This window comes from Odocoileus virginianus, chromosome 23 (assembly GCF_023699985.2).
Source record: "Odocoileus virginianus isolate 20LAN1187 ecotype Illinois chromosome 23, Ovbor_1.2, whole genome shotgun sequence".
Lineage (NCBI taxonomy): Eukaryota > Metazoa > Chordata > Mammalia > Artiodactyla > Cervidae > Odocoileus > Odocoileus virginianus.
The window spans coordinates 6,324,148-6,344,946 of record NC_069696.1 but is presented as its reverse complement, the minus strand read 5'-3'; the positions used below and the strand labels follow the sequence as shown (position 1 = coordinate 6,344,946).

At 56.7% G+C, this 20,799-nt stretch overlaps 1 protein-coding gene across 6 annotated transcripts; it reads right to left on the bottom strand.

The window, feature by feature from the left end:
• Positions 1-316: 316 nt before the first annotated feature.
• On the bottom strand, positions 317-19,702 carry CDC42EP1 (CDC42 effector protein 1). Of its 6 annotated transcripts, XM_020896517.2 has the most exons (6): positions 19,445-19,702; positions 15,238-15,340; positions 9,037-9,134; positions 8,637-8,769; positions 2,877-3,641; positions 317-1,549 (listed from the first exon to the last, which is right to left on the bottom strand). In XM_020896517.2, the coding sequence occupies exons 5-6, from the start codon at positions 3,337-3,339 to the stop codon at positions 927-929; spliced, it is 1,086 nt and encodes a 361-aa protein (XP_020752176.2). In that variant the 5' UTR covers positions 3,340-3,641; positions 8,637-8,769; positions 9,037-9,134; positions 15,238-15,340; positions 19,445-19,702; the 3' UTR covers positions 317-926. The 6 variants fall into 6 exon arrangements, with proteins under 6 accessions (XP_020752176.2, XP_070309395.1, XP_020752175.2 ...); XM_070453294.1 differs by lacking the exons at positions 8,637-8,769; positions 9,037-9,134; positions 15,238-15,340; positions 19,445-19,702 and adding exons at positions 6,862-7,093; positions 7,998-8,152; XM_020896516.2 differs by lacking the exons at positions 8,637-8,769; positions 9,037-9,134; positions 15,238-15,340; positions 19,445-19,702 and adding an exon at positions 7,998-8,152.
• Positions 19,703-20,799: the final 1,097 nt, after the last annotated feature.

Sequence of the window (20,799 nt, the reverse complement as noted above, 5' to 3'; positions counted from 1 at the left end):
GGTCCTGCCTGCTGATCCCCTTTTGTCACCAGGATAAGTGCCAAGTTGCTCTGTGGGATTACAGTTCCAGGCACCTGGGCCAGGGGCTGTTCCCGGAACTGCAGATAAGGGCTCCCACCTGGGCTTCTTATCGCAGGGCTATTCATTCCAGTCTGGTTACTCATTACCCCCTGCCTCGGTCCCTCCCCTCATTGGGGGCCCTGGTTGGGTTGGGGGGGGGGGGGAGTCCTTGGCTTTCCAAACCCAGTGCTAAAGGTACTCGAGCAGGTGGCACATACACTGTCATCCCAGGTCCTCAAGCATCTCGCGGGACACCTTTAATCAAAAAAAGCCTTTTTAATCAGGACCCAGAGGCAGGTCTGGGGTGCACAGGAAGGTGGGACCCTCCCCCCTCCCAGTGAGGTCACACCTGACTTTTCTGAGGCTTTTGGGACATGGGGTTGGTGGTGGGAATGTTGCGGAGGCAGCCTTGGGGGCTCTCAGGCAGGAGGGACCCTGCTGGGGGCAACTCCAGGATGAGCTGGGGCCGAGGGTCCCTTTGGGAGAGAAGACAAAGGCTCTATGTGGCAGGCTCCCCACCCCCACCCAGCAAGGGCAGCTTTCCCAACACAAAGGCTGCACTGTGAGGCTGGGCCTTCCAGCGGGTTGGGGGCCTGGGGCGGAAGGTGGGCCCAGGGAATGGCTACTGGGCCCGGAGGTCCGGTGTGGCAGTGGAGGGAGGCGGAGTGGTTGAGCAGAGCCCAGGGGAACACCCAGGTCTCAGAACAAGCCTGGTCTCCCCTGGCCTCCCTCCCATGTCTGTCCAGCAGAGGTGTGGAGGGGTCTGTCATGGGCAAGACCCAGCCGCCAGGGCCTGGGGCTGCACCGGGGCTCCTCGCTGGCGGTGCCCGGAGGCTGGCCAGGGTTCTCAGCCCGTGCCCAGCCGATCACACCTTGACCTCGTCGTCCTCCTCAGCATCAGCAAACTCGAAGGTGTTGGCCTGCACTGTGCTGGGCACGGGGGTCCTGCTGCCTGCCTGGGATGCCCCCCACTCTTCGTCCAGGCTCCCCCAGGAGGCCCGAACCTGGGACAATGCCCCCACCCCCTCGCCCCGAGCATCCACGTCAGTGTAGTGGCGGCGGCTTTGGCTGCCACCCGAGACAGCTCCCCAGTGCCTGCCGGGGCCCTCGCCAGCAGGCGCACGGGGGCCCTCTCCCACCGCGCTGGCCCTCGCCTCGGCCACTGGGCCCAACCTGGTGGTTACCCCATTGGGGCAGCGTCCACGAGGTGAGGGGCTTGAGGCAGGGGCCAGGGGGTTTGCAACAGAGGCTGGGGGACTTGCAGCAGGAGCCGGGGCTGGGGTCTCCGCTGCAGAGCCTTCTGAGAGGCTCATGGCCCCCAGGAGCTCAGTGAGGAGGGAGGGCCCAAGGTCGAGGTCCAGGCGGAAGGACAGGAGGGAGTCAGAGCGCCGAAGCTCAGGCTCAGTGGGGAAGGAGCTATCACGGTCTCGGTCACGAGGCTTTTCTGGGCGAGGCAGGCGGGAGATGGTGCAGAACCCGGAGTCCACTCCTAGAGGAGAAATAGGGACCAGGGTCAGAGCTGGGGGCCCTAACCAGGAATTGTGGAAGGCAGAGCCAGGACCAACACCTGCTTGCTATGTGGCCTTAGCAAGCCACCCCCCGATCTGACTGCAGCTTCCTCCATCTTTCCAGTACAGTGAACCCCATAGTCTCTTGTGTGATCTTCCTGTCAACCCTGGAAATTGACATAATCCTCATCCCATTTCGCAGATGAAGAAAGTGAGGCTCAGTTTGGGACGAGGGGAAAGGCTCGCCCAGGGCCACAAAGTCTGAAGGGCTGGAGCTGAGCCTGGAGCTCAAACCTCCTGACTCCCAGGCCCAACACTGAACTTGAATGACCCCTGGTCCCCTGCCATGAACCCACAGTGCATGCACTGGTTTGTGGGCACAGGATAGAACCAGCAGCCAGTTTGATGACATAGAAATCAAGACCCAAAGGACAGGCAAACGCCCTCTAAACGCCCTCTGTCCCTGACCCTGGCTCCAGGACTGCCAGGCCTGATACAGCGGTGGGACCACGGACCAGCCCTCAGTGGGATTCTGAGCATCACCCCTGGACAGAGAGCACCAGAGGGGCTGGGCAAAGCTGCAGGGCAGGGAATGGTCACCAGGTGGCAGCGGGGGCCCCAGTTCTCAAGTGAGCTGTCCAGGAGCAGCCCAGGTGACACCCACCCCTCCCCATGCTGGCAGGAAGGGCCTCTGGCTTCTGTCCATATGAGTGATTTTCCAAATTTGTCAAGTTATAGGAACCTCTGTTCAAATAACAACAGAGCATCAGCTCCCGTGTCCTGAGCACCTACCGTGTGCGAGATTCTGGGCCACAATCGAATATGTGTCATTTCACTCAATCTTAGCAGTGACCCTAAGGGCCCATTATATAGGCCAGGACTTGACTTCACAGAGGTCAGTTTGCTCACTGAGAATCAGGCAGAACCAGGATTTGAATCCAGGGCCCTGGCTCTCCACCTCTCCACTGTACTGTTGTGACACAAGGGAGCTGCTTCCATTGAAGCAGGCAAGGGAGAGGGGTAGGAGGGTGGTAGGCTGGCTTAGCCGAGGGCCCAGAGAAGGGGAGGCAGCTTAGGGGCAGGCAGAACTCAAACCCCACCTCCTCACCTCTCAACCTCAGTGTTTTGGGGAGTGAACTGGTTCCCGCCCTGTGACCCGCCCTCGCCATCCAAGATTTGGGGTTTGGGTCTGACTTGCATGGAGACCAAACTACTGCGGGGAAAAGAGCTCACTTGGAGGGTTGGCTGAACCATCAAACCCGCTGCACCTCAGCCCCTGAAAAATGAGCAGACAGCCCAGGCCCTCACCGTAAGCAGAGTGGCCGTCCGTGGAGCTGCCAGGGCTGCGGTCAAAGCTGAGTTTGCCCACCACGAGGCTGTCATAGGCCGCCTGGTTGAGCTGAGGCAGGGAGATGGCATTCTTGATGATGGGGGAGATGGCCGGTGGAGCAGGTGAGGGTGCGGGCGGAGAAGCCATCCTCCGGGGTGGGGCCCCCACCCTCCGCACCAGCTGCAGCTTCTTGGCCAGGAAGCCCCGGGGTGAGCGGTGGGTGCTCCCTGAGCCGCCACCATGGTTGCTGAGGAAGGAGGTGTCACCGAAGACGTCCCCGCCGCGGCCCACATGCATGGTGTGGCGGAAATCCCCGAGTGGGGGGCTGATCATGTCTGCGGTCAGCCGCTTCTTCCCCTGCGAGTTGGACACCCAGCCCACAGGTGAGAGCTTGCCCAGGCTCATGGCCGGGGCTCCTCCGGCCCCCTGGGGGCCCGGCATCGGCTCTGTCTGTTCACAGCTGCTGGTCCATGCCCACCGGGGCCTGGGGAGGGCGCTGGGCTCGGTGAAGGGTCCACTTCTCAGCTCCCTCCTTCTTGGTGGGAGGGGGTGGACGGAGGCTGCCCCTTTGTGCTAAGGTGCTGCCCTCACATGCTGAGGCTGTGGGGGGTCCATGGCTTGTCTGCCCCGAGGCCTGGGTCCCAGTCCCGTGGAAGGAGCTGCAGATGTTCTGGCCAAGGACGTAGATGGCACCAAATGTGCCTCAGATGTGGATAGTCCTTCTCCTGCCCAGGAGTGGAGACCTAAGAGAAAGAAGGTAGTGGAGGGCCTGGGGGCATCTTGGTCCAAATAATAACAGCTAAAGAGAATACATATGAGGACCATGGAAAAAATGCTGAACAGACCCACAGAGAAGGGCACATGGCATGATTCCACATCCAGGAAATTTAAGAGCAGGTGAAACAAAATCCCATGGACAGAAGAGCCTGGCAGGCTACAGTCCATGGGGTCGGACAGGACTTAGCAACTAATAACAACAAAACAAAACAACAGTGATAGAAATCAGAATTGTGATTGCCTTTGAACAGATATAGACTGGGAGGGGGCACAAAAAATTCATGGAGCTGTATGCTTCTTCAACTGTATACTGGTTAAAACCTATGAATGGTCATTATATGGTCCCCATTGATGAAGCACCTACTGAGTGCCAATGGCTTATATTCATCACTCATTAAACCTTGAGGGAGGCACTATAGCCTTCAGAAGAGACACTGAAGCCCAAAGAAATGAAGGGATTTGCCTGAGGCTACACAGTAGGCAATGGTGAAGCAGAGCCTCCAACCCCAGAGCCCTTGAGCCCCGAGCTACACTGCCTCCTGCTGGTGGGTGGAGTTAAATCACCTCCCTTCTTGGTGGGTTAAACTGTCTTCCCCTCAGAGAGGCTAGGAGGTGACAGGTGAAGGCTTTATGAACTGCTGTGTAACCAGCAGAACCCTTCGCTTTCTGAATGCTTCCTGGAAAAAGGATCCTGTGGTCAAAAGTGGTTTTTCCAGCTGCTTATTACATGTCTGAGCACATTCAAGGCTCTGAGAAGGCCCGCAGGAAGAACATTATATTGTTTTCAAATTGATATCAAGGCCTTGTTACCAGGGAACAAGTTTTGGAAAAAGCTCAGCTGGAGCCAAAAGCTGTTCTTTGCCTACTCCCTGCTGTCCGGATCTCTCCCCGACCCTCCTCCCCCAATCCCAAACTTCTCTAAGCTTCCCTTGGTTTGACACCACTCCTCCTACTACCCCAGGAGTATACAGTGGAGGTCACCTATGAACCTATGGCCCCATATTTGATTTTCCTGTGGCCCGGAGAGGCCAAGCTTCTTCAAGGTCATGTCAAGAGAACGAGTAGAGATGTCATTTCAGAGCCTCTGACTCACTTGGCTTTTAGTGGCCCGTGGAGCCCTGTCTTGTCTCTCCAGATCGCATCACACTCTAAGGGCGGGGCCTGGATTTTCCTGCCTCCCTCCCTCCAGCGCTCAGCTTGGGCTCTGCACACGGCCAAGTGCCCAATCAGGACCAGTAGTTCTCTGTGATACCTTCATACCTTGCCACCATCTGAGTGAGGGCAGGTAGAGGATTTAGTGGCCTCACAGTGTGTCCTTGGGCAAGTCATTTACCTCCCCAGACCTGGGACGCGAGCTGATAAAAGTTGATAATGATTCTTAACACCTAGATCTAAGCATCAACTTTAAAAAAAAAAAAAAATTGTGGCCACCTCCAAGCATAAAAATCTCAATACTGCCCTTCAAATGTTATTTGAAATTCAAAATAGGTTAAATAACAAGATAAAAACAAAGGAGGCAAGAAGACAAAGCTTGCTTTGTTTTCTGACTGCATTCTCTTTCCTTCCCACCATAGGATCCTCCCCCAACCCTGACTCCTCCCCCCCCCAGGGGTGGGGGGTATCTGAATCATTCCTTTCCCTGGCACCCCCGGCACCAAGACGTCCTCGTGGAATGTTTGCTGAAGTGATGAAGCGCTCTGCAGTTGGCCAGCCACTGCATGATGTCATCTGATTCTCCAACAGCCCCGAAGCTGGAGGGTTAGCCCATTTTACAGGATGAGCCAAGGCTTGGAGAGAAGGAACTTGGCAAGGGTCACATGGCAGGTACCTCACATGGGCCATTTCCTTGCTCTGCTGAGGACTGAATCTGGGGACAGAGGGGAGGGAACTGGGGGGGGGGGGGGAGTCATTCTGAAATGTCATGAGGAAAGGTCACTATGTCCATCATGTGGCCACACCTACTTCTCCCCAGCCCCTCCTTTCCCAGCAAAAGGGGTCCTAGTCCCCACCCCACCCCTGTGGCCACTTTGACTTGAGACACCAGCTTCTGCCTGAGTCTTGTGATACATGTCTCAAATGCCTCTGGGCACCTCCAGAAGCTCTCCACCCTGCCCACTGCTGTAGGGACATCCGTGGCACTTTGCAGCCAAGGACAGGGCACTGCTACTGGGGACCTTTCTCCCATGTGCAAAACAAGGCTGGTCCTCTCCCAGGAGAGTTTTAAGAGTGGAAGGCACTGTAATTAAACCCTTGGATTCTGAAGCAGGGCTGGGTTCAAAGCCAACATTCTTACACTAATAATGTCTCTCATTCTGGAGAGACAGGCGAGGCTCCAACCTCGATGGAGCCTATTTGGCTCTTGAAGCTGATCATCGGGTATCACTGGTGGTTAGGTGTGCCCCACCTGGCCCCAGAGCAAGCAGGGCTCTGGCTGTCAAGGTACGTGGCCTCTCTTTGCTCACCAAGCCAGGAATACTACCTGCTAATGCTCACAAACACCCATTTTACAGACGGAAAAAATGAGACATGGAAAGGAAACTGACTTGCCCCAGGTTGGAGAGCAAAAAGAGAGGCGTGGCCAGGAACCTCCCCAGGATTCTACTGTTGTTAGTTGCTCAGTCTTGTCTGACTCTTTGTGGCCCCATGGACTGCAGCCCACCAGACTCCTCGGTCCATGGGATTTTCCAGGGAAGAAAAATGGAGTAAGTTGTCATTTCCTCCTCCAGGGGCTCTTCTCAACTTAGGGATCAAACATGCATCTCCTGGGTCTCCTGCATTGCAGGTGCGTTCTTTACCTGCTGAGCCACTGGGGAAGTCAGGAGTCTACCAACCTCAACAGTAAATGCCAGGAGAGTGGGTGAAGGCTCCAGGAGTGCCGAGCAGGTGCCCAGCTGCTGAGCACAGAAGGGCAGGCCAGGGAGGCAGGAGACCCAGCCCTGCAGATTCAGTTTAGCCAACAGATAGTCAGGCCTGGGTACTTGGGTAGGAGTTTACTCAATAGCAGTGGTGACCACAAGGACAAGGTTTGGGGCCGGAAGTAGGGACCTCGCGGTTAGGAGAGGCCGACAGGGGCCGCTGTGGAAGTGCCTGCGGTTGGAGGAGGCCAAGGGCTGTCTGATGGCCTTGGGGGAGGGGGCAGAGGCAAGGGTGAGGCGGGGGTGGGGGTGGCGACACCCTAGGGCTCACCTGGGAGTCACCCGCAGGCCCCTAGGGGGCACCACCTCTCATCCTGGAAGCCACTCCCTGCTCACAGCACCCCTCCGGCAAGTGTCCAGCTGGGTAGTAACACCGTCCTTACCGCTGGACAGAGGAACCCTGTCTCCGTTAGGGCTGTTCTAGCCTCCCCGAATAAGGGGTTAACTCCCTGGGGGCTGCCTTTTCATGCTCCTCAAAGTCCAGCCGCTTCAAGAGGCAGAAACTGAGGCGAGAAAAAGGATAGCACGTTGTCCACAGTGGCAGCGGAGACCCTGCTCTCAGGCCGTCAAGGGGGACAGTAGGAGGGAGCACCATGGACCCCAAGTTAGAGCCGAATCAGCCTTTGACGCCGAGGCTGACTGGCCTAAGGGCAGGGTCTCCCCAAATCCTCGGTTCCAGACCCTGCGCCGCGTTTTGCGCAGCTGTGGCCTTCGCGGGCCAGCCCTTTCGCCACTCTGAGCCTCAGTTTCCCAATCCAGAAAATGCGCTTCAAACTTCGTGAGTCTCAGATGGCTTGGCGAGAACAGAACAGTCTCGAGGGCGGTCGGGATGGGAAGTCCCGGAAAGATTTTGGCCAGAAAACATTCCCTCTGGGAGGCACGGGGTTAGAATGCTGGAGGGTCGTCGTTCCGCGGGGAAGGGGCAGCCGGCTGCCTTGGCCCGCGGGGAACCGGACGGGATGACCTCACCCGCCGCTCCGGCCAGGAATGCGGCGGTTGGGGAGGGGGCAGGGTGCCTGGACCATCTCCCCAGCGGTCCCCCCCACTTCCCGCTCTCCCCGCCGGCCTCGCCAAGGGGCCCGACATTCCGACACATGGCCCCCTCCCCGTTCCTTCCCTTCCTTTCCCAGGGCAGGAAGGAGCGTAGACTGCCCTCGGCTCGCCCCCTCCTCCCGCAACCCGCTTTACCTTCCAATTCTCTGCCGCCCTCTACTCGCCGGGACCAGGGCGAAACCACCGAAAACTTGGAGCGTCCCCGCGCCGCTCCCGCGGCCGGCGCTCCCGGCCTGTCCCTTGGCACCGGGGCGACTTTGGCAGGCTGGTCCCCTCCCCCGCCCCGGTCCCAAGAACCTAGGGGGTGCCAAGACGTTTCGGCGCCGCGATCCCCCTGCCCGCATCCACGCTCACCCTGGGCTCGACGACCAGCGGGCCAGCTCGCGGTTACCTTCTCTCCGCGCGCCCCGAGAGCCGGGGGTGAAGGGCGGACGCGGCGGCGGCGGCAGCGCGTCCCCGCGCGCAGCCCTGGCGAGTGGCTGGGCCGGTCTGCGCCGCCCTGGCCGCGGGCTCCGCGGGCTGGCTCCGGGGGCGGGGGCGGGGTGTGGGCGCGCTCCCTCCTCCCGCCTCTCTCCTCCCGGCCGCGGGCGGGGCGGGGCCCCCTGTCCCGGGCACCGATCGGGCCGCCCCGAGCGGCGACTGCGAAAGCTGGAGGGGGCTCCAGGTCAGGCTCTTGTAGGCTGCCCTGGGCAGGGGGAACCGGGAACGTCCGGATTGCCCAGGCTAGGTGACTCGGGTCCCCAGCTCCCAAACCCTCTTCCACCGTCTCCTCGCAGGGCCTTGGGGTGCCTGACCTGACAACTTAGCTTGCTGGGCTCTCCAGCCGCTCCTTGTGGGAGTCTGGGGAACCTGGAAGCCAGATCTCCGAGGCCCTGCATGCCCGACTCCTGCTTAAACCTTAAGTTCTACAAGCTGGGATACCCACTCCCTTTCTCCTAACCCCCCTTTCCTTTTCGCTCCAGTACAGCTCCCCCACCCCCATCCCGCGATTACCAGAACACAGACATGAGCCACACTGGGGCCAGGCCACTGGTAGAGTTGTGTGGTGTTGTGGTCAAGGCTGTGGACCCTGGAACCCAACAGCCTGGTTTCTTATCGTTTGCTGGTCACTGCTTGGTTTTTCCATCTGTAAAATGGGATAATAACAGCAGGCATAAGCTGTTATGTGGCTAAGTGGTCTCTGCTGTGTCAGCACCTAGCAGACTTGCTGAACAATTAATTACATGAGGTCACATCTCGGATGGATGGGTTTCCGAAGTTTCATTGAGCACCCTCAACTCCACCCATGAGGGTCAGGGAATCAGCCACGCACAGGACTCTGTGCTGTCCTCAAGGAGGGGAGATGGACCTCTGATCCCCGGCTTATGCTGTTTCAACGTTGGACACAACTTACTGAGACTAAACAACAGGAACGATATTCCTCTTGGACTGTGAGCTTCCTGAGCAGGAAGATCTGGGGGCTGTCCTTGCACACAGCCCCTGTAACAGAGTCTGCAAGAGAGGGGCGGGGCTCAGCAAGGTGTCCTGGAAGAGGTGATTCCTGAGTTAAGCTGGAAAGGAAGGGCAGTGGGAATGCACACACACCCAGCAAGAGACAGAACAAGCAAAGGCTTAGAACTAAGGATCCGCACGCAGGAGGCAGGTGTGGCTGGAGGAGGAGGGGCCGTGTGTGCACACACCGAAAGAGGTTTTTTGACTGCACCTCCTTCATGTGCGTGCTCAGTCGCTTCAGTCGTGTCTGACTCTTTGCAACCCCATGACGGTAGTCCACCAGGCTCCTCTGTCCATGGGATTCTCCAGGCAAGAATACGGGAATGGTTGCTATGCCCTTCTCCAGGGGATCTTCCCAACCCAGGGATGGAGTCTCTTATGCCTCCTGCCTCGGTGAAAGTGAAGTGAAACTGCAAGTCGCTCGGTCGTGTCCAACTCTTTTCGACCCCATGGACTATACAGTCCATGGAATTCTCCAGGCCATAATACTGGAGTGGGTAGCCTTTCCCTTCTCCAGGGGATCTTCCCAACCCAGGGATCGAACCCAGATCTCGCACATTGCAGGCAAATTCTTTACCAGCTGAGTCACAAGGGAAGCCCCCTGCCTTGGTAGGTAGGTTCTTTACCACTAGTGCCACCTGGGCTCCCAGAATGCTCATGCTAGCCACCAAGGGAGGAGGTTATTTCCCTAGTAGGACAGATGGGGAAACTGAGGTTTAGAGAATTCCAGTGCTTGCTGAGGTAACAGTAGGACTGAGAGTCAGACATGACTTAGCAACTAAACAACAACATCAGAACAACAACCAGGCCCTGTCGCCCCTCACCTGCTCATCATTGAATCCATATGAGATCCCTGTAGGGACAATACTGCCATCATGTCCATTTTGCAGAGAAGCAAAACGACATTCCCAAAGCCTCCAGCTGTGGCAAGTTGTCCATATGTCCTGGTTTGCCCAGGAGAGTCCCACATGATGCCCAATATCCCAGCATAATTATTAACAAGACTTCCTTTCATTCTCAAAAATTACCTGGTTAGACAATAAATTACACATCACTCTAGTCAGAAGATTGCCCAGAGCATCTGGCAAAGGAAGCAGTTTGGTGTGATGTCAGAGGCCTTCAATGAATTAAAAAAACTAAGATCATGGTATCAGGTCCCATCACTTCATGACAAATAGAAGGGACAAAGTGGAAGCAGTGACGGATTTTGTTTTCTTGGGCTCCAAAATCACTGCTTATAGTGACTGCAGCCTTGAAATTAAAAGACACTTGCTCCTTGGAAGAAAAGCTATGACAAACCTAGACAGCGTATTAAAAAGCAGAGATGTCACTTCGCCGACAAAGGTCTATATAGTCAAAGCTTTGGCTTTTCCATTCGTTATGCATGGATGTGAGAGTTGGACCGTAAAGAAGGTTGAACACTGAAAAATTGACACTTTTGAATTGTGGTGCTGGAGAAGACTCTTAAGAGTCCCTTGGACTGCAAGGAAATCAAACCAGTCAATACTAAAGGAAATTGACCCTGAATATTCATTGGAAGGACTGATGCTGAAGTTGAATCTCCAATACTTTGACCACCTGATATGAAGAGCCGACTCATTAGAAAAGACCCTGATGCTGGGGAAGACTGAAGGCAAAAGGAGAAGAGGGCAGCAGAGGATGAGATGGTTAGATAGCATCACCAACTCAATGCATGTGAATCTGAGCAAACTGGGAGATAGTGAAAGACAGGAACGCCTGGCGTGCTGCAGTCCATGGGGTCACAAAGAGTCGGACACGACTCAGCAAACTTCCTACTTTGTGCCAGTCACTTTGTCTCTGCTAGCTCATTGTAAGGCACTCTGTGAGTTAGAAATTCTGTGTCCCATTTTACAGATAGGTAAACTGAGGCCAGAGGCGCTCTCCCCCCATTCTAAGCCTCTCTCCAGATAGAAGTACTTCTCTATGTAGGCTGTATTCCTGTCCCTGGCTCCACTCCTGATTGAAGGATCCAACTCAGTTTTTCTTTCTGGAAATGGGAGAAAGGGAGGAATCTGGGCATCCTTGTGAAAGATGCAGGGATGAGCAGTCCCCATTTCCCATGGTTTTCTCCTCTCCCAATTTCCTGTGGTCCCCTTCTTTCCCTTGTCAAGGGACTGTGCCCAGGAGCGCAGGGGTTAACCCTGGCAGAGCTGTAATCACCGTGCAGAATGCAGAACAAATGCCTCCCAGCTGGGGACGGGGAGCTGCTAGGTGGGACTGGCTGCCTGGAGTTCAGGAGGCCCTGCTCTCCTCCCCTGTCCTGAGGAACCAGGCCCCTTGGACTGTAATCTCAGAGCTCAGCTGCTCCCTCAGTTCACCCTGCAGGCTGGGTGGGCCGAGGCATGGGGTTTATGGGAAGGAGGCGGTCTCTGGGCAGGGAGTCCTCTTTGGCGCTGGAGTGGAGGGGGCAGGGCACAGCTAACAGGGTTGCCTCCCCTTTGGGGACCCAGGAATGCCAGTGGCTGCCCACCAGGCTCCAGTGAGGTTTGGAGTGGGAGCCTTGAGCTGAGGGAGTTGGCCACATCTTTCAGCTTGCATCCCAGCCGCTTCCTAGAGGGTGCATCCTTTCCATCCCGAAGTCTGGCTTGGCTTTTGGTCAGCTTATGCATCTGCTCATTGACTGATTTGATTGGTCTTCTCAGTCTTCTGTCTTTTCTTTTTTTTTTTTTGGAGATGCCATGCAGTATGTAGAATCTTACTTCTGCAACCAGGGTTCTAACCCATGCCACCTGCAGTGGAAGCTCGAAGTCCTAACCACAGGACTGCCAGGGAATTCCCAGTGAGGACTGTCTTTTGAGTGTCCACTCATCTGCCCACCACCCACACTCCTCTCCATCCATCTACTTATCCTTCTACCCATTTGTTTAACCACCAATTTACATCTGTTAACCTACCACTCACACCCATCCAGTCACCTAACTACTTACTAATCTTCAGTTAACCCACTGCCTACACCCTTGCTCATTATCTATCTACCCCCACCGATGCATCCACTTACCCGCCTGTGCCTCCTCCCACCCCTATCCATTTACCCACTGATATATGCGCCTCCCCCCACCATCCATCCAGCAGCCTTGTTCTACTGCCATCACCCCCAGCCGTCTAGTCTACCCCCTGCCTGACCCTCCACGGTCTCATGCACTCATTTCCCTGTCCACCCTATGATAGCCTTATATCAACTCACACCTGGCCTCTGCTGACCAGCATGTGTTTCTGAGCATGTCCTTATTTTTCTCACGGGCACATACCTCTCTCACCTTCATCAGTGGGTCACCCTTAGGCAAAGCATCCTTGAAAACTACTTTGCAATATCACCTCCCTATGGCTAGCATAGGAAGCAGGTCCTTGTCACCCCAACTGGTCTGCAACCGTCACGAGGGCAGGTACACCCCTTCTTGCACCATGCCAGGAACACCCTCTATGGACTGAACTCCTGGCAGGGGCTCAGACCGACTGGGCATTGCAGGGAAGTAGGTGGCATTGTGTTCTCCAAGTGGTCTGTGCTGAGGGCTTAGTTCCCCAGCCTGGGGAGACTGGCGGTGGGGCTGAGGGTGCCAGCCCTGTGTTTCTCACTTCTGGCATCCAGCATGCATTTCTGAGTCAGACCAACTGAAGTTCAAATCTGATTTTGCCTCTCACTGGCACAGGGGTCCCCAACCTTTGGGATCTAATGCCCGATGATCTGAGGTGGAACTGATATAATAATAATAGAAATAAAGTGCACAATAAATATATCGCACTTGAATCATTCTGAAACCACTCCCCACCCCAATTCCATGGAAAAATCGTCTTCCATGAAACTGGCCCCTGTTGTCGAAAAGGCTGGGGACTGCTGCCCTAGCAGAGTGACCTTGGACAAGCCACTTCCTTACCTGGGCCTCATTTGTGATGAGCCATCAAGTTCACTACTTGACTTGTAGCTGATGGTCAAGAAAATGTGGCTATAGTTATTACTACTGTTGGAATTTTCCTTTCCCCAGGAGACAGTTTCACTTAACACACATTAAGTAAGCACGTGCCTGCTGTAGGTCAGGCCACATGCAGGCCTTGTTCTCAGCGATTTGTCTGCTCTGGTGGGAAAGATTGAGGCCAGGAATTGGTGGGGGCTGAAGGGCCAAAACAGCAGTAGAAGGGCTAGGCAGGCAGAGGACTGACTGAGGAGGTCCAGAGAGGCTTCCTGGAGGAGGTGGCATTTGATCTGGGCCTCATGTTTTGGGGTAAGAGTGACCACAGTTGAGCTTGGGAGAGAGCTGGTCTCACGAGGGGAGAAGGTAAGCTGGGGAGGGTCTACTGTGGAGGATGGGAGAGAGGCCTTGAACACTGGGCTCGGCCTTCTGTGGTGTGGGCTGGGCTGAGTCTCTGCCCTTTCCCCAGCAGTGGCTGCCCTCAGGTGTCACAGACCCTGGGGTGTCTTATGATCCTTCTTGGGCTTTCTCATAGCAGAGGTCTGCAGCAAGCTGACCCCATGTTTTTTTCTTTTTCCTGGCTGACCTTGAGGATAGGAATGCGCTCTGAGGGAAGCAAGGGGACAGAGACCCTCCTGGAAGGAAGCTTAAGCCCTTCTGTTCTAGTTCCTTCCTCCTACTCAGACCCCCAGGAGTCAACACTTGGTGGGAAGGGTCAGGGCCTCAGTGGGCTTCTGAGAACGCTGAAGCCCCGAGACTTGCCAGGACTGCACAGCGAGTCAGCAGTGGAACTGGAGTCCCCGGCCACACACAGACCCCACGGCTGCCTTCAGCGTGAGGGAGCGTCTGCTGAGTTCCTACTGTGTGCCGGCTCCCAGCCTAACAGGACGAAGCAGACAGGGTCACAGAGAGTTAAGGCTCCGACAGAGCACGCACTTGGCAGGGCTCCAGGAAGGCTGCCTGGAGGAGGTGGGACGCAGCTCCACGCAGACGTGTGAAGCTGTGCACACCAGAAGGTGTGAGAGTCAGGCAGGGTACGCCGAGCGTGTGTGTCTGGCATGGGTGCGTGTGCCGTGAGGGTGTCAGCTGGAGTGATGGCTGAGCTGCTGGGGCACCCGGGACTGGCCTGGGGGCTGGGTGATGATAGATGAGTCCCTGGCTGTCCTGGCTCGGTTGTTTCTTGAGGTGATGCCTGGGTGTCAGTGGCTTTTTGGGAGCAGCAGGGTCAGGATGGGAGTTAATCCCAAGGGTATTTTAGAGGGCGGGACTGTGAGGCCTACAGGGAGAGCATGGCTCCCAGAGGCAGGCAGCTGTCAGGGCCGGAAACGCCTCTGGAATTCCAGGCTCTGGGAAAAGCACTGGCCGAGTGGAAGTTTTCTCAGCCGGAGCCTTCGAGGCCAACTCAGCTCTGGTTCCTTATTCACTGCTCCACAGGGAAATGGGGGAGGGGAAGCCCCCTCCCCCGACAGGCTCCCTTTCTCCTGGAGAACAGGACAAGAAGTTGGGGGGGCCTGAGGAAGGATGTGGGGTCAGTTCCTCCAGCCCCACCCCTGAGGAAGACAGTCAGATGGATGGATGGAGGGGGGAGTGGGTATCTGAGGTGCCTGGAGCTGCAGGGGGCGGGGAGGGATAGCAGAGGGGTCAGGGCTGGGTGCCCCTGTCATCGCAGGGGTGATGGGGTGGCTTCTTCAAAGCTGAACCAGGTGGCCGGAGACCTGGATGGAAGGGCAGTTTTGGGGTGGGGGGGTCCTCCAGGAGACCTTTGTTCTCAACATGAGGAGGGGTGGGTATGGAGAAAGGAGAGGCGGGCGGGGAGACAGGAAAAGTATTTGAGGAGCAGAAACAATGGCCTATTCTCTGCTGCCCCGCCTGGCCTGAGAGATAGGCCAGTGGGCTGGAGGCCAGCCCTGCCTTGCCCTGACCATCTCCAGCATGGCCTCCTCCAGCCCATCCCAGCCCTTGGGGCTGCACGTGGTCCTGCCTGGGTGGGGAAGGGGGCTCCTTCCTCACCCCCACAACTACAGACTCATTCCTGGATCCATGGGTCCATCTATTTATCTTCTAACAGAAGCCGGCCCATTTTGGTGGATGCAGGGCTTGTGCAAACGTGATCTCCTTTGTGTGATGGACGCAGAAATGGAGGGGGAAAGCCCTTCCCACTGGCCCGTGGCCCCTACCTGTTGTCTGTAGAGCTGGAGTACCCCGGGCACTGAATCCTGGGTTCATCCCAGGGTCCCCTTCCCACAGTGCTTCTTAGCTCCTGGTTTCCTTTTTCCTTTCCTGCACAGATGATAAGAGAAGGATGATCAGAAGGGAGAGAACGGCTTCCTGAAGGTGGCTTAGTGGTAAAGAATCTGCTTGCCAATGCAGGAGACATGAGTTCAATCCCTGATCTGGGAAGATTCCCACATGCCACAGAGCAACTCAGCCCATGTGCCACAGCTATTGAGCTTGTGAACCCGGGAACCACAATTACTGAAGCCCGAGTGCCCTGGAGCTCCAAAAAAGAAGCCACCACAATGAGAAGCCAGCGCATCACAACTAGAGAGTAGCCCCCGCTTGCTGCAACTAGGGCAGAGTCTGCACAGCAACGAAGAACCAGCACAGCCAAAAATAAATAAATAAAATTATTTTAAAAAGAGAACAAACAGAAGTGAGGGAATGGTAATTAAGCCCCCAGCTTAGTGCCAGATGTGAGCTTGAACTCTGGGCTTGGTGCTTTACTGGCACCAGCCTTAATCCTCACAACACCATTATACAGGTAAGGAAACTGACGCCAAGGATGTAACGTTACCTCCTCAGCCTCTCAGGGCTTGGAAGTAGCCCCACTGGATATGAGCCTTGGTCTGTGGCATCCATAGTCCCCTGCTGCCCATGAAGGGGGGCTGTCCTCCCAGTGTGAGGACGTGGGGAGGAACCCCACCTGTCGCACGCACATCCTCCTGGCGCTGGGTTGCTAAGAAGGCTCCCTGACTGATGGATGTTGCCTTTACTTACACCTCTTTGGTGACTGGGAGGTCCTCCTGAAATGGAGCGGGAATCAGCTCCCCATAAGCTCTGCTCACTGCTCCTCCCTCACCTCCTGGGGCTGCACCCAGATGCCCGTGACGTTCTCCCTTCCAAATGTCTGCCAGGAATCAGAAGACCTGGCTCCCACTAGCCCCAGCTGTGGATCTTGGGTAAGTTCTTTGGCCTCGCTGTGCCTCAGTTTTCTCACCTGTAACATGGGAATAATAATGCCTGTGATCAAAGAAGGTGGCTGGGAAAGAAGCTTTACAAACACCGGTTGGGGGTGTGTCATAATGATTGCAGATGTTTAGGCTGATCGTATTGTTCTGGGTTGTTTCATGAACTGAACTGTCACATCACAGCAAGCACTCTTTAAGTAACTCCTCAGCACCTGGCAATAGGGCACAGCCATTGCCTCTGGACTGAGGAATTTGCACCCCAGCTTGCCAAGGGGAGACGCAATGGCTTGTATAGTTTTATGTGCAGAGTGCGTGTGTGTGTGCTCAGTCGCTTCAGTCATGTCTGGCTCTTTGCAACCCCATGGACTGTAGCCCGCCAGGCTCCTCTGTCCATGGGATTCTCCAGGCGAGAATACTGGAGCGGGTTGCCCTTTCCTTCTCCAGGGGATCTTCTCAATCCCGGGGTCTCTTACATCTCCTGCATTGGCAGGTAGGTTCTTTACCACTAGTCCCACCTGGGAAGCCATATGTGCAGAGTTCAGTTCAGTTCAGTTGCTCAGTCATGTCCGACTCTTTGTGACCCCATGGACTGCAGCATGCCAGGCTTCCCTGTTCGTCACCAACTCCCGGAGCTTGCTCAAACTCATGTCCATCAAGTCAGTGATGCCATCCAACCATCTCATCCTCAGTCGTCCCCTTCTCTTCCTGTCTTCAGTCTTTGCCAGCATCACGGTCTTGTGCAGAGTAATGTTTATTAATTCATAAAGACTCTGACACCATCCTCAGGGGTCAGTAAAGGATCTCACAGGTAAGGAAATGGGCCCAGGGAGGTGAAGTGACCGACCTGAGGTCCCACTGCACCTTCCTGCAGGGTGATTGACCGAATGATTCTCACCAGGCCATTCCCCTGTCAGGCCCGCAGGGGTTAACAGGCCCGGCGTGCAGCAGGAGGGAGGGTCTCACAGAGGGTGAGGGGTGGGGAGTGGGCTGCCCCCTCTAGGACCCTGACTCCACCTCGGTGGGCAGCTCAAGCCCCCGCCAGCCTCTTGTTGACTCAGCCAGCCTCTCTCCTGCCAAGGCCTGCTGACCAGAGCTCCCACGGGGAGGGTCAGGCTGCATTCTTCTTGGGCTGGAGCCTGGGTGGAGGGGTGGCTGGCACCTCCTGGTGGAGGCTGTGTGCTGGTCTCTGGGTGCTGGGCCAGATGCTGGGGTGAGGCTGGGGGATGGACCAGCCTGAGAATCAGCTCCTTGAGCGTGTGTGCGGTTTAGCTTCACCGTGACTGAGTTAGGTGATCTCTGCAAGCCACTGCCACCATCCTGTGTGCACACTGCCTCAGTTTCCCTGTCCATCAAATGGACACAGTGATGATAAGCTGGCCAGCGCTACCACACAGCTACTGGGAGGATCAAAGAAACAAACGAGTTTGGTCAGAGTGAACACCCTTTGCAGCTCAAGGACCTGGACAAGTCGGCTGGCCAGCTGGCCGGGCATTCTTGAGGTGGAGTACATGAACAGGAAGCGATGCAGGGCAGCTCTCGGCTGTGGCATGTCTGCCTGACATCCCTGTCTCCTCCCCGGTCCTGACATAATGACAGTAACAGGAGTGACCCCTCCTCCCAAGGGCACAGCCCTTCAGAGTTTACCAAGTCCTTCCATTCCCATTCCCTCAGGTCCCCCACCCTCCTGCCTCAGGGCCTTTGCACGGGGGCGCCTTCTGCCCGGAACACCCTTCCCAGATGAGTGAAAGGCTGCCTCCCTCTCAGCTCCAATGTCACCTCTGCAGGAGTCAATGAAACACTCATTTAAATTAACTTCTCCCTGAACCAGCTGGGCTTCCCAAAGCAGGAGACATGGGTTCCCTGGGTCGGGAAGATCCCCTGGGGAAGAAAGTAGCAACCCACTCCAGTATTCTTGCCTGGAAAATCCCATGGACAGAGGAGCCTGGCGGGCTACCATCCACAGGGTCGCAAAGAGTCAGACACGATGGAAGCGACTTAGCGCGTACCAACCCCTCGCCCCCCAGCACCCTCCCTTCCCCTCTGTCTTTCACAGCTGCCATGACCTTGTTCACATGGGCGATCATCTTCCCCTAGCACATCTGGCTCCATGAGGACAGGGGCAGTGAACAACCGTGTTCATGGCAGCGTTGGGAGATAGACCACAGCCTTCCGTGATGGCTACTATTGTCCCTTCTTACGGGGAGGCACCTGAGCCTCAGAGAGGCTAAATGATGTGTCTCAGGTCACACAGCCTGGAAGAAATGGAGCTGGCCAGGGGGTCTCTTTCCAGAACTGTCCCCACAACTGCATTGCCTGCCTCCTCCACATCGGTCACCCCCACGAGGTCAACTCCAGCCTCCCTCCTTAGGGAGGGCGCTGCGCACTTATTTGTTCAGTGGAATGTGGGGAAAGATTCTGAAGAGTCTGTAAAAGCGAAGCTTTTGATTCTCTTTACAGAAGAATGAGCCACTGGACTGTTTTTGGTGTTGTTTAGTTGCCAAGCTGTGTCTGATTCTTCCACCCCATGGGCTGTAGCCCGCCAGGCTCCTCTGTCCGTGGAATTCTCCAGGCAAGAATACTGGAGTGGGTTGCCATTTCCTCCTCCAGGGGATCTTCCTGATCCAGGGATCGAACTCGCTTGGCAGGCCAGTTCTTTACCACTGAACCACCTGGGAAGCCCAGGCCACTGGATGCAGCGTATAGCTCTGGCTGCTCCTCTAGTGGGCCCCTGGGCTAACACCTTTGGGCCAGCGTCCGGGGCATGCCAGGGGCCTCCTTACCCGGCGCGGGCTGGCTGGCCGGCCAGCCTGGCCTCCTAGCCCTCCCAGAATTGCAGCGGCAGCTGTGGGGTGGCCGGAAGCCCCACCCCCGGCGCCTCTGGGCCCGGAGCCCAGGCCGCAGGCGGATCTGTGGCTGGCACTGCTCCTTCGGGCTGGGGTGGGAACACCGCAGGGATTTTAAAAATAAAGGGCCTTGAGACAGCGGCCTGGCCCAGCCGGCCGTGGGGCGGGGTGGGGGCCAGACAGGGACAATGGGATACCGATCCTCGGGGGGCTGTCCACCCACAGGGAGCAATCAGACCAGGCGAGCCCCCCCCCCCCCCGTTCCCTGTCCCCTCTCAACAGTGCTGCCCTCCCAAGGACATTCCCTCCGCGCCTATCCTCAACATCGTCCCAGATGTTTACTGAGCACCTACTATGTGCCAGGCCTCAGGGACCGCCGGCTGGGAACCTCCAGCCTCTCTTTCTCCCAGTCGTGCCGCTCTCCCCAGCGCTGCCCTCTCCTCCGTCTCCGACCTCAAGCCGGATGATTTATTGAGCGCCTACTGTGTGCCAGCCTGTCCTGGCCTCCTTCCTTTCAGCCTCTCTGGGCTCTTCTCCTCTGTGCTCACACTCTCCCAGGCCTCTCCCCCATCTCAGGCCATTTCTGTCTGCCTCTCTCTCCTCTGGCCAGGCTAACAGGAAGCAGCCGGAGAGGTCAAGGGCCACTGGGCCTCCAGAGTCCAGTGTCTGCATACACAGGGGCCTGTCGACAGGGGGGTGGGGTGGGGGAGGTGGACTTCCTGTTTATGAGAATCCGAAGGACCCCCAGGGAGATGCCTCTAGTCTAGATCTCAAGTCTCTCCCTGCAGGGGCCCCTGAACAGCCAGCTCAGACCCAGGCACTGCCTTACCCCCCTTGCTGGGGAGGGCCAGAAGGAAGGAGCACTGAGTCTTCGGAATAGCCAGGAATGTGGGAGTCGAGTGTCCAGTGTCCACAGGAAGCATCCCTGGCTCCAGGACCCAGCCCCCCTCCTCCCTGTCTGAGTGCCCCGCCCCATTCTCCTCCCCGTCTCTAAGGCCCTCCCTTGCTTTGATGGTGGGAGGGCCTGAAAGAGATGGGGAAGAAGGAGGCTAGGTCTTATCCTGCCCCAGCGAGGCCATAAGGCTTCAGCTCTGGTTGGACCAGGCTCTGGCGGCCTCAGTCCCCATCTCTGGGTGGGGGTGATGGGCCAGTAACTCCATCAGGTTCATCTTGCACGCACCATGTTTTCCCCTGAGTCTTCCATGCAGGGAGGATGGGGCAGGGCCCCCAGGGGGCTTGTGACCAGCCGGAGAAAAAGGGGACCAAGATGTCACTTCACACCTTCAAGAGGTATCACCCTCTGTTCAAAGCCCCAGGTCTGAGGAGCTGAAAGTGGGGGCAGACAGAGGCGGGGCCTGGCCAAAGTGTCCCGAGGAGGGGGAGCAAATAGCCCCCGCCCTCCTCATCTCCAGGCAGTCCCAGCCAATCCAACCTGTGGTTGCCCAATAGGAGGCACTGATCGAGGGCCTGAGGGTCATGGCCAGTGAAGAGGCTGGGCAGAGGGAGACCTGACCTTGTCCTCTTCCCTCACCGAACCCAGAAGGAGGTCAGTGACACCTGTCCTCTATCTCACCTCCCTCGCATCACACTCTCTAGCTCAGAGAACCTGGAGACAGACCTATAGGACACAACGTCCTTAGTGCTGGAGGCACGCATCCCCTAATGGGCAGTTGGGGCCCCAGGAGCCAGCTAACTCAGAGAAGGCAGT